The sequence below is a fragment of the Hirundo rustica genome, chromosome 3 (genome assembly GCF_015227805.2).
Source record: "Hirundo rustica isolate bHirRus1 chromosome 3, bHirRus1.pri.v3, whole genome shotgun sequence".
Taxonomy (NCBI): Eukaryota; Metazoa; Chordata; class Aves; order Passeriformes; family Hirundinidae; genus Hirundo; species Hirundo rustica.
In genome coordinates, this window is record NC_053452.1 from 72224352 (window position 1) to 72237215 (window position 12864).

General features: G+C 36.6%; 1 protein-coding gene across 1 annotated transcript in view; it reads left to right on the forward strand.

The window, feature by feature from the left end:
* PREP (prolyl endopeptidase) overlaps positions 1 to 12864 on the forward strand; it is an 88339-nt gene that overhangs the window by 41044 nt on the left and 34431 nt on the right. Inside the window, exons 9-10 of the mRNA XM_040058376.2 lie at positions 8300 to 8497; positions 12066 to 12169. Coding sequence (XP_039914310.1) covers positions 8300 to 8497; positions 12066 to 12169 — 302 coding nt within the window. The remainder of the gene's footprint in view (positions 1 to 8299; positions 8498 to 12065; positions 12170 to 12864) is intronic.

Sequence of the window (12864 nt, forward strand, 5' to 3'; positions counted from 1 at the left end):
ATTCTGTGTTTGTAAGAAATGAGGAGAAAGTATTTTCCTGCTTCATGTCAGTGAAATAAATGTTTACTAGACTGTCAGGGGTTACAGCAAGAGGGACTTTGTAAGCAGAAAGAAGGGAAAGGGCAAATCTGGAAGGACTGCAGCATGCTTTGAACAGAATTGGTCAGAATTTGAGACAGGATTTCTTTTGTTCCTGGAATAAGAGGAGTAAACAATATTTGAAACAAAAAAAGCCTCAGGAAAGTGTAAGGGCACGGAATTCTTAAAGTATAGAAGTAAGTTCAAAACATGAATCTTTGATTTTGATATAATTAAAATAAAAGTGGTTTTTTTTAAACCATCATTTTGTAGAAAGTTCTATGAAAGCTTATAATAAGTTTTAGATAATACAGAAGAACCTCCTCTTAGCTGTTTTTTACAGATGCCTAGCGTACATTTATGTAGTTTGCTCTCCATGCAGTACAAGGTACAATTATGATTTATCTGACTAGCGTAATTAATTATTCAGAAATACTCTGAATTTTTTATTAATCAATTTTTATACAAACTCCTTCATGTTTGCTACTCTTCCAGTGAAGAGCTGCTTTGTAGAATGAGCCAAATTCTCTTTGTGCATATGATTTGATATGTGCATATACAGTAACTACTGTCTTTCCACAGAGACAAATCTATTTTACTACTATTTCAAAGTCACCTTAAGGCTTTGTCACTTAAAAAAAATCTTTATTTCTGTCTGCAGTTCACAGTGTGTCCTGTGTGATTTCTGCCACAGCTTAGATGTCCCCAGTGTGACATAAATGTTGATTCTGAACATATCCAGAATTGTAGTGATGTTGCAAATAACTGGATTCTAGAATATTGAGAGAATTTTAGTGAATGGAAATGCAGCAAATTAGAGCTTGGTGAGGCACAAATCTTTTCTTACGATTGGGAACTATTTAAATTAGGAGCAATTTGCATCTTAAATGAAGTATGTTTCAAGTCCTAAGCAGAGAATTAATAATAGATGTCAGTGAAAAATTGCTTCCAAGTCTTAATTTTCATCATGTGCAAATACACTGACATTCACTGACAGTGCTAAGCTGTGCTTAAGTTATGAGGAGCAGCAGTTTATAAAGTGGGACCAAATTGAAGAATTCATGTGGATATGGTGAGTGTATAAACAGAATGGGACAGAAATGTGTGGCTGGCATGAAATGTGGTTGCCATGTGTGGATTTACCTGAAAAGTGGTCTAGACAGCCAAAGGAGCTTTGACCAGTGGCTCACTCTGTAAGCACTGATTATGCATTCCTTTCCAGTAAGGTAAATGCCAGATCTGCTCTTCCCTACACTGTGGTATTTAGCTCAAGTCCATTTTAGTTTCACTCTAAAGGGAAGGCTGTGATGAGTTCATGTTCATGCAAAAAGAAAAAAAAAAATTAATGCATGCAACATTCATTTAATAGCTTATACATGACAGCCTTGACAGTACAGACTTAACAAGAACTGCACTAAAAAAACTGAAAGCTCAAATGAATGTGTTTGCTGAGGACACTGGCCTTTAGACTGTAAACCCAACAGGCATTCAGCTCTTAAACACTTGAAAGCAAACATAATCTGTCATATAAAACCATCAGGGTGACTTTCAGAAAGAAATATGTTGTGTGTCATTAATCTCTTACTGTAGTTGAATGTGAAGCCAGAACAGGAAATCGTATGTCTACTTCTCTCCAGCTTTTTGGAGCAGTATGTAAAGAAATTGGATTGAACTGACAAATGAAAGAGTCTCCATAAGAAGATGAGTTTTAAGTAGATCTTAATAAACCTATAGTAGATCTTACAGTAAAGTGAATTTAAATTCTTCAGTTGCTTCTTTGTTACAGACACTTACAGATTAGTGTATCCTTAGCACCAAGATATGGGAGTTTTATCATGATCAGGAAGTTGTAGTCCTGAATGAATAAAGAACCTTACGCCTTCATTTGATGTAGCCAGCAAGCAAACCAGTCTCCATGTCTGACTTTTTTAATCAATCCAAACTTTGTAAAGGAAGATGTAATTGTAGCAATGACAGTTAATAATTCATTCTTGAAACCTTGGAGTCAAGTGAATTTGATTTGGGTGATAAAGAGATGACAGCATAATGAAGCCTCTGGAAAAGCAAAGACAGCAGTGATTCAGAGAGTAAATGAGTACTGCTGCTTTTTACTTACATGTAGGAGTGATTTTAACAAGATTTAATTTAGCTGTCTTAGTACTTCTTCACAAGCATTATAGTTAGTGATACCCTGGGTCACAAATGTATTTTATTGGAGTATATGGATTCTACTCTGCTATGACCTGCCTGGAAGACATCATCTATTCATTTCTGTGCCTTAACTTAGATTCAGTTTCATAAAAGCTGCAGTTAGAGAAGTAGATTTATTTACAAATAATAAATTCAGGATTGAGAATTAAGAATCTCTACCGGTGTCCATCACTGGCATGAAGAGATGTTCCACAAAGTACCATTGTATTCTTAGAAAGATGCTACAGCTGATACAATCTAACCAAGAAATAAACACAAATATCTACATGTTGGTGTGAATATCATTTGATTTCCTCAACATATTCTTTAAAATAGACTTTTCTGTTGGCTTTGACCTTTCTTTTTCAATAACTGTTTATAATGAGATAATTTGGGAAACAAAGGGGAAAACCAAGCATATTCCTGCAGTGAGGCAGTACATGCACTTCATTTTACAACTGTCAGCAGGGATTTTACACAGATGAGGTAAATTTAGATCTCTACTCTCTGAGCTGAGGGGAAGAAATATATGACAACAGCTATTTTAAAAGGAAATTGAAGAGAGCGCCTCAGAGCATATTGTAGTGTGATGAGACTGATTTCCTTCCCTTTGGAGTTTGTTTATTAATTTTCAGGGAGTCTGAAATAAAACCACAGGAGACAGTCATATCTGACATTGAACTTGTGCTTTAAATGACCACGTAGTTGCAAGAAGCGTGCTGAATTGAAAGGCAGCAGTGAAACCATAAATGCCAACTGACCATAGCAGACCTACAACCCTAGTTCTAAGGCACAGGACAAACCTGCTGGGTTTAGAAGGTAAAATGATTCATTTTGAGAACTGTGACACCCCCCACTGCAGCCAAAGTGCTCAGTACTGATAGAGCAGGGCAACTGGAGCAGTTAGTATCCAGCCCTTTCCCTGTGGCAATGAAAAGCAGAATAGGTCTCCTGAGTAAGGAGGGCTGAGGAATAAGATGTATTCCTGAATGTGTTGTAGGTGAGGAGAGGATCTTGAACAGTTCCTTGAATCTCAGTTAGCCATTTAACAAGCAGAGGCAAAGCTAGCAGTGCTCCCTTTACCTTGTACAGATCTGCACACCTAAACTCAGTGCCTGTAAAATGCTTCCTTTCCCTCAGCTGCAATTCCCAAGTGCAAAATAGTATTTTTCTTTATACCTTTAATGTGCTAACTAATTCATAAATGCTTAGGAGATGGGGAGGTGAGTTACTGCAGCTGAAATTTGTGTTTTGGCGCTGTAGTGAAGCCAAGAGGGAAAGTCTGGAAGGAGCACCAAATCCTTGACTTGTTGAAATTGGTGGAAGCTTTCCCATTAACTTTAACATGGCAGGCTGTCACTGAGGATGAGGTGTCAGTGAGAAGATACATGCTTTATATTGTGAGGGCTTGTCAACATTTACTTACGTGTTTCAGAATTATTCATGTTTTATTCTGTAAATTGCTCATGCTTTATCTGTAACTCTATTCGTAAGTAGCCTTGAGTGATGGTTACAGGTCATTCTAGTTGAGATCAGCATTGATACCTATTAATCTGCAGAGACACTGAAGTTCATGGTCACTGTCTGATGACCAGGAAAACCACCATGACCTTCCAGGTCTGTCTTGCAGCTACAGCTTTGGCTATCCATAGAAATACATTAATTATTCTCACTCAGCAATACAAGCATTCAGTGGATGCATAAGCACAGCGTCCATCAAGTAACTCAGCAATTCCTGCTGAAGCCCTATGGCTGCTTCTTCTAGTGCGGTGTGTTCTCCATCAGCGTTTCAGCCTGCACCTGTCAAAGTATGTTTGTACATTCGGACACTTAACATGCTGTAGTTACTGCTGCAGAAAGGAAAGGTCAAAACTGTTTTAAATCATTAAGGTTAGTGGCACAGATGTTTAGTGTGAGGATTCAACCCTTTTTTCCCTTGAAACTGTGTCAAAAAGTTGTTGATGACTACATTGCAGATGCCAAGTTAGTGGCTTTGTGACTAATGACAGCTGTCAAAATAAAAAAAAAAAAGAGTTTCTGGAAAGCAGCAGTATATGAATTTCTGGAAGGTTGAACTAGAAGATCTAGACATGGATGAGCTCAGTTTTCTAGGCCTTGTTAAGAAGTGTATGTCCTCTAGCCCATATTTAGCTATTGAAGAATTGTGTGTAACCTATTTGAGTCACCAACGTGGTCACTGTACTGTTCAGAGAGAACTGGCCAATACCAAGGATAATTCTTCACACCTGCTTTCAGTACTTAGGACTGCCTCCAAGTGCGTTCATCTCTCTGTGATGCTTGAAGCAAGATAACTCAGGCTGGAGAAGGCAAACACCTCTTAGTGTTTATTGTGTAGTAATACAAATCCTGTGCCTGATGGATGTTGGAAGTAGGTAGGTTGATAAATTTAGGTGTAACGAGGAGAGTTATTGCTCTGTTCATTGGTATTAACTAAAAGTAAATTGACCTATAACTGGAGAGGTTTTGGATAGTTAGCTTTTTAAAAAACAGTACTTGTGTGAGTGAAACTCCTCAGCAAGCAAGTCGCAGTATCCCAGAACGGGGTATTCAAGATAAAAGGTTCACTTGCACTCTAAAAGTGCTTATTGCTTCACCCCGTTTGTCTCTAAAGGGTGCCTACAGCAATGGTGTCAAGCTTAGACAGAAAATTTGAAATCATGCCATCTTAAAAGTTTCTAGGAAATACAGAGGCATGCAGGATGCATTCTACAAAGCACAAGCAAAACCAAAAGGTTGGCTGCTAATGCAACACACCAACAGTATTATTTGTGGTTCTCAGTTCCGAGCCTGTGAATAATAGAGACTCAAAGCTTGCAGTCAAAAATAGCTCTTGTTAATAATACAGCACTGTTTTTAGCTTGCTGTGTATATAAGTGTTGGTTCTTAGAATTTTCTTTTTCTTCTGATCTTTCAAGTCTGCTTCAATGTTTTCCTGTATTTTGATTTTTGCATTTCTTTGTAGCTGCTATTACTGTAAGTTTTGGAGACAGTTAGCAATGCACCAAAACCAGTTACAATACAGGTACTGTACACAGAAGATGTGTTCCTAAATCTCATGGAATGTTTTAACATTTTGCATTGGCTTCTCCTCTGTTATCTTCACCTGAGGGCATCTAATTTGTAAACCAAAAAGGTGATGGAGAGTTGATATTGCTGCTTCCTAGGCAAGTTCCTTAGTAGTAGAAATCCCCACGTAATCCAGCAGCCTTAGTCCTGAGCAATTGAATCTTTTTAATAAAAAGAGTAATACCTCTTCATAAGTATATAAGTCAAAGTAATAATGTACATCAGCTCTTAATGAAAAAACACATTAAAACTGAACTGTTTAATCAAATAATTAGTGAGGAATTAAAGCATCAACACAACATAATTTTAAAATAAAAATCTCTTAATTTTTTTGTTGAGGCAAAGCTGTATATTGTATACATTTGAAGTTGATCTGAGAGTGTTTATAATCCATTTTGTGAAACTTTTCAAGAAATTTTGAGAGTAAAATGGGACATTTTAATTATGGATATAGATATAGATGTTGCTGAGAATACCAGTGGAGTTCATGGGATTTCATACGCATTGCAGAGGCAATAATTCTGCATGCAAAAAAGGTGTGTTACTGTTGGGATGCTAACTTTTTAATTCCCGTTTTGTGTTATTAAACCACGTAAAAATGTTGGAAGATTTGTGCAGTGACAGTGCAAGAAATATTTAAAATTACTACATTACATACTCTTTGTAAACAGCCAAGAATGATACTGTATTTCAAAATATGTAATTGAATAGAACTATTAACTTACAATGTTTATTATGTTCTCCTGCCTCATTTAAGAAATTTTATCCACCCTAGAGCTAAAATTACACATCAATTACTAATTTACAAACAGTGTTATGCTGTACCTTATTATTTCAGATTATGGCTGAAATTTCAGTTACTGTTCTTTGGGGCTTTGGTTAGAAAATTCCCAAATTTAGACTGGAAGCTCATGAGAGAGTTGGAAGGTTTGAGGGTAAAAAAAATGTGAATGGTGGTGTTCTGGAAGGAGGGAATAAAGCTCTATTTAGGTGTTTATGAAACGTGACTTCATATGTCTAGAAAAGATGCATTTCACTGATCCTTCAGAAACAAGCTAAAAGGATTTGAAGGTTTTTGAGCTCTAGAGGGTTATAACAGACCTGAACTCTATATGAAAGCATATAGGATACTTTCAGAATAATGGGTTTAGATCTTCAATTCAAAAAATCTTGTTACCCTTAATGGAAGGGGCACATCATAGAACTTTTGTTCTGGAACCTGAATGTGCAAAGATGCATTTATAAGACTGTCTACTTTTCAACTCTGTGAATTCAAATTATTTGGTTTTATAGGACTTTGATGAAACTGGAAAGATGTGAATAACACAAAATGGCATAAAACTGAAATTCTGTCAATTTTTATATGCTTATATTCCGACATTTTTCCCCCAATGTTGTCACATTAAATTCTCCATCTCACAGTGCTACTTTGGCATTACAGTTTACCCCTGTCAGTCCTACCTCAGATTTCTTGCTCATTTGGTTCCATCTCCTCATTCTTTGCTTCCAGCAGATAAAAAAAAGCCATTGTCCAACACTGATATTTTGCCCATGATTTAGATTTCCAGTCTGAGTTGTCAGAGAAGAAGTTGTGTTTCTGTAGTTGGAAGAGACTAAGAATCACCTCCTCACCTCCTCAAATAAAAATGTCCCACATTACCTCCTTCAGGGTACTTTCTTTAATTTTTAACTTTGCTTGTTTTTTTTTTTTTCTTGCTTGTATTCAATTTGTGAATTAATGAGAAGTTAAAATACTTTTGTTGCAAAGTAATTTCTTAAATGACATAAATGCTGAGCAAGATTAAGCTGTTTTAATCTCTCTCCTGTCTGTATGAGTAAATAAATTGACTTGTTACTAGAGGTGTAAAGCCAATGGCACAGGAGACAGGAGAGAATATGTTACATATCATGGGTGAACTGGAGCTCCAAAGAGTTGCTACACTTTACAGGCTAGAGAGATGGAGATTGAAGTGAGATACTCAGTAGAACCACAGATATTTTTAGAAATTGTCAGCCGCGATATTTTTTTAATCGGTTTTAATTTTCCAAAGTCCAATTGAAAAATTAGCATGCCATGAAATAAAGGTTCACATTTGTCTAGTAATTATTCCAAGGAAGAAACTCAGGATGGGAAAAGTTCTGTGGAGCAGCAGCTCTCATTTCTGTACAGCTGCACAGACAAGGTGGGACTAGAACTAGGACTGCCAGGAGAGACATAAAGGCAATGAACCCCTGCAGAGGGATTTGCTCCCGGATCCTGTTGCTGAATTGAGTTCGCTGTGCTGCATCCTGCTCCTATTACCTTACAGTCTCAAGAATGCTGTTTAGCAACATTAGCATCCTGAATAAACACGAGGGGCTTTTTTAATGGCATGATGAGAATATCACCCCAGAATAGCCCTTTTCATACACCCAGTAGGGCTTGCTTACAAGAATAGTCTCCTGATTACTTCAGCAATAGAACCAAGACAAATAGTAATGTCTAGGTTCTATACCTCAATGTGCGATACGGGATCACGTCTTTTTGCTTTATGAGTTTAGTTTCAGTATAAATCAATGATTGTTTTGATTTTCATGACTTTTCATAAGCATTGCTGGCAAAGATAAATGTTTTGCTTGGGTTATGCATTGAAATATGTGATATTTAAGAGCAGTATTGATCTATAAATATCCCAAATGCATAACCATATTGATTAAGCAATTCTTTATTCTTGTGTCTGCATAAATTAACTTTAAGCAGCATGGTTAATGCATTTCCAGAGAATGTCAGACTTTATTTTGGGTTCATTTACAAAGATTTAAGAGTTAAAGGCAGTGCGTGTCAGAAATTTTGCTGCATGCATTTAGGTATGCTAGAGAATTTTAGGATCAGAGTATTGTTTTCTTTCCTGCGTTTTTTAATTGTATTTTCTGTGGCTTTGTTTTTCTTTTCCATGCTGTGCAGAATGGGTTGCTTGTGTGAGGTCCAATTTCCTGGTTTTGTGCTACCTGCATGATGTGAAGAATATCCTGCAGCTTCATGACCTAGCCACTGGTGCACATCTCAAGACTTTTCCCCTAGAAGTTGGTAGTATTGTGGGATATAGTGGCCAAAAGAAGGACACTGAAATATTCTACCAATTTACATCCTTTTTATCTCCAGGTAAGGTTTTTTTTTGTCTCATGTCATTGTTCCTTTTCCTGAGAAGAGTGTCTTTCTCATTTTCTGTAGTTTAGTAGTTATTTTGTGTGTTGGTATAAAACTGCTTCCACCTATGTTAGCAGTGATTGTGCACATAAAAATGTATCAGTCTTTGATCCATCCAATAATGCGCCTACTAGTATTTGAGACACCTGCATTAAGACTCAAGACTGACTTGTACTGGAGATAAAACTGTAGCATTCTCACAGTTCTTTCTTCATACAGCAAGACAGAAGGTGAAAAACTCAGTAAAAGTTGTTAATGTGTTTCATGTGTTTTTTTAATCACAATTTTAAAGAACATTAATAACAGTCACAGAAATGGTTCCCTGACAATTTTATGATTCATTTATGGATAGCCTTATTTGAGGATCCGTACTGTCTGTCCTTACAGTACTTGGTGTTGTTAGATTGCTGTAGGAATCTTCTTTGTACAGTCCTGCAAAGCTGGAGCTGTCCAAAGCATTATATAATACAGGTGTGGCAAAACAGTAAATATCCTAGGATTTTGCATAGTAAGGGAGTTTCTACACAGTTGTCACTCTAGTATATGTGAAATGTATTTACCCTTTTTTCTTCTTCTTCTTTGTTTATGGCCCAAACAATCAATGCCTAATACAAGACAGGATTCAAATAGGAAGGGGCAGATAGACTTCAGGAGCTTTATCTTCTTCCAAGGTTTTGTATCATAAGGGGATAAAAAATATTCTTACAGCATCTCACCTATGTTTTTGCTTGTTTCAGTTAGAGCACAGCAACATTACATTGCAAAGTGGCTGTGAAATACTTTAGATAAGTTTGCTGGTTTTGCTAGAAAGGATTATGTCAAATTATCAAAATTAGTTTTCAATCTTAGCAGATAAGAAGCGTGATGAATTGCCTATTATCTTACTGTTTACATAAACAGAAATATATTTTCAGTTCCTCTTTTAAACATTCAGGTTGTTGTAGCCATTGCAGCTGGAGAGTGGTTCATAGTTCACTTGCCCACATTGTGGGCCAGAAGTTGCCGGTTTTACAGGCCTGCACCATTGTCTCAGCCAAGCCAGCAGAGTCTCTGCAGCTGCTAAAAATGTATAGGGGAAGAGCCCAAATCTGTTTTGGCCTGTGACTTTCCAGCTGGCCAGCAATAGCTGCTCCTACTGCCTGCTGGTTGCTTAGGCAGATTATTTTTCTCCTTTTCATTCATTTGCTTAGCATCTACAAAGAATTCACTATGGCATAGCTCTGTTAAGTGGGGCAGAGTGACCTGGAATCTGGAGGAAAAAGTGGAAGTAAGAAATATAGGTAGACTGGATGAAGATAATGAAAGAATGAGGAAAGCAGACTAGAGAGGTAATTTTTAGGTAGGTTTATGGATCCTTTTTAGTTTGTGTGCAACCTCCATTCACCTCATCAGTGGAATAATCATACAAAAGTTATGGGGCTGAGCCTTGGTTAACCTAAATATTCCTGCTTTACTATTTAAAATCAATATAATTTTCTCTTGTATTAAGTTGGACTATTGTTTTTTTATGAGAAACAAATTAACATACTCGTCTTTAATACCTGCAACAAAAGTAATGAAAAACATATTTATCAAATAATGAATAAAGCAGTTCTAAACCCATATATGTTGACACCATAAAATAATTTTTGTTATTCCCTGAAAAATATGGTTATCCCTGCTGTCCACTCTAGTGGGATGCTTAGGTGACCACTCTGGCATTTTGCATTTATTTAGCACCCAGCAAAACAGTTAAAAATATTACGATGGTTTTTTATATTAACTGCTGCGACACTAAAAATACCACAGAATTAGAGATGCAGTAGCAGGGTTTGAATAGCATGTTATTGTAACATAAGGTGATGTGCTCTGGAAAGGCAGTCTGTGACTGTGCTCATTCTTCATCCCGTGGTTTGCTAAGACGTGGCAATTCTGCCTGCTCTGTGTGCAGTGTTAGCCAGTACTTTACCCAGCTTGGGCAGCTGCCTGTGTGTCAAACAGCTGCTCTGCTCTCGCTGCCTGGAGGGCTTTTACAGTGAGCTTCCACATCATTTTCTGGATCCTGATCTTTATGGGAAATGCTACCTTAGTGCTGGTTTGCATGCTGACTTAGTGCTACCAACATGATAGGCTTGCTAATAATTTTGTGATAAAAAAAAAAAAAAAAATCCCAGCAGATGAGGGTAGTTCTAGTCAATTTTAGTCAATTCAGTCTTAAATCACTGTTACAGAAAAAGGCTTTATCAGTTGCTAGAAATGTTAGTTTACATCTGCGTTTGTTTACCACTCTCTGTCTTCCTGATTTTCCAGTCTATAAAACTTACTTAAAAAGGCAATTCCCTGGTATCAGATAAGTTTCCTCATTATTTCATGTTTTAGTCAGTATGAATTTTTATAGTTATAACCTCTGTAGTAGTTACTTCTATTTTCTGAATGTATCTATAATGCACACAATACAGCAAGATTTCAATCAAGTCTTGTCCACCTTGGTTAACTTCATTACATTGAAGATCTCAGTAAAGTGCTTACTGCCACACCTTTAATTGTTCTTTTCCCTGATATGTGTTCCAAATTGTGCAGGGACCAGCTTTTTGTAAAGGAGAAAAACAAAAAAGAATTAACACTCAAGTTAGTTTATGTATCACATGTATCTGTAGTACAGGCATGAATATTCGGAGTTTTTGGTATGTTAACCAGCATGCAAACATGATAGTCACATGGTATGACATATACTCAAGTGTTATTAGGGTTGAATGACAGGAAATACATTTTATAGTTTAAATGCAGAATTATTCAAGCTAATTACACATCTGTGTAGTGTCTAGATAGCTGTGTTCCCTGTGATTCGGCCTCTGATGCAACCTAGAAGTTTTATACTATTTATAGACAAAAGTTTTCTCATGTGCACAATCCTTTGTAAATCATGCGTAAAACTTAAGTGAAGTTGTCTTCAAACCTGCAGGATTTAAAAGAAACTACTCAAGACCAGATTTTGTTCATTTCCATAGGTAACCTCTATAAATTGTGGCTAGTCTGCCACAATTTCAAGTGGATGTTTAGCTCTTTCTATTATCTGGGCCATTTGAATTTTAATTTCAAATATTTTATTATAAGGAGAAAATTTTGGACCTGAGTGAAAATCTTGATATATTTATTCTCAGTCTGGTGGATCTAAACGGGAGTGTTTTAAATTTGACTTTACATTTCTTTCTTCCAACATTATTGTTCTCAATAAGTCCTTTCTAACTTTATGTAAACTATTTTTTCCCCTATTTTGCTTAATCCCCTGGCTTTGTGTGAGTGGGGAGAATTACTCTTTCTGCACAGAAAGCCTTTGCACCCTCCTGGATGAAATGCATATATGTAAGTGTTAGATTGTATAATAAATGAAAAAATGTGTCCAGAACGACTATTTTTAACTCTGCTGAGTTACCTTTACCATTCATGACTCCCATCACAGTGCCTAAACTGGCCTAAACTTGGCATCTCTTTAATGATGGATATATACTAAGCTGACTAGCTTGCAATGTATTCTGTATTTTAGGTATTATATATCACTGTGATCTGACCAAAGAGGAACTGGAGCCAAGAGTTTTCCGAGAAGTGACTGTTAAAGGATTTGATCCTTCGGTTTACCAGACAATTCAGGTAATAAACATGAACCCTGCTGTCTTGCTCTAATAGCCTATGCAGGAGCTCAAGACATTTGGACTTAGCTTTTGGTGAGGAGACTTGCTTTAGAACCATGTTTAGTTTTGAACTGAAATACTATTGTAGGTGCTCTAAAGGCTCAGACAAGTATCTCAGTGTAGTAGCATGGATTAGAGATGCCTATTACACATAGTGAAGGTGTATAAGAAGTAGTTAAATTTAAGGTTTATCAAGTTAAGAGAAATTACGTCAGTGGAAAACAGTGTAAGCTACAGATTATATGGAACCACTTCAGGAAAATACAGGGTTCTTGACAGACAACTGCTTTGACCTCATAACAAGTATTGTGACTAAAAAGATTATACAAAATATACATTTTAAGTAGTAAATGATCTTTCCACTAAACACAGCTTTAGTAAGACCCTGATAAAATAATATGCCTTGGTCAGGAGTTTTAAGACAGGTATGGAACTTCTGGAGAGAGTTCATGGAATTTGTTGAAATCATAGAATCATATAGGTTGAAAAAGACCTTTTAAGAGCAAATCTAACCATAAATATAATATTGCCAAGTCCATCACTAAACAGGTCACTAAGTGCCCATCTACTTGTCTTTTTAAAAACAGTCAGAGATGGTGACTCAAGCAAAATCATTAGGGGTCTAGAAAAACAGTCACTATATTGGGATGCTTA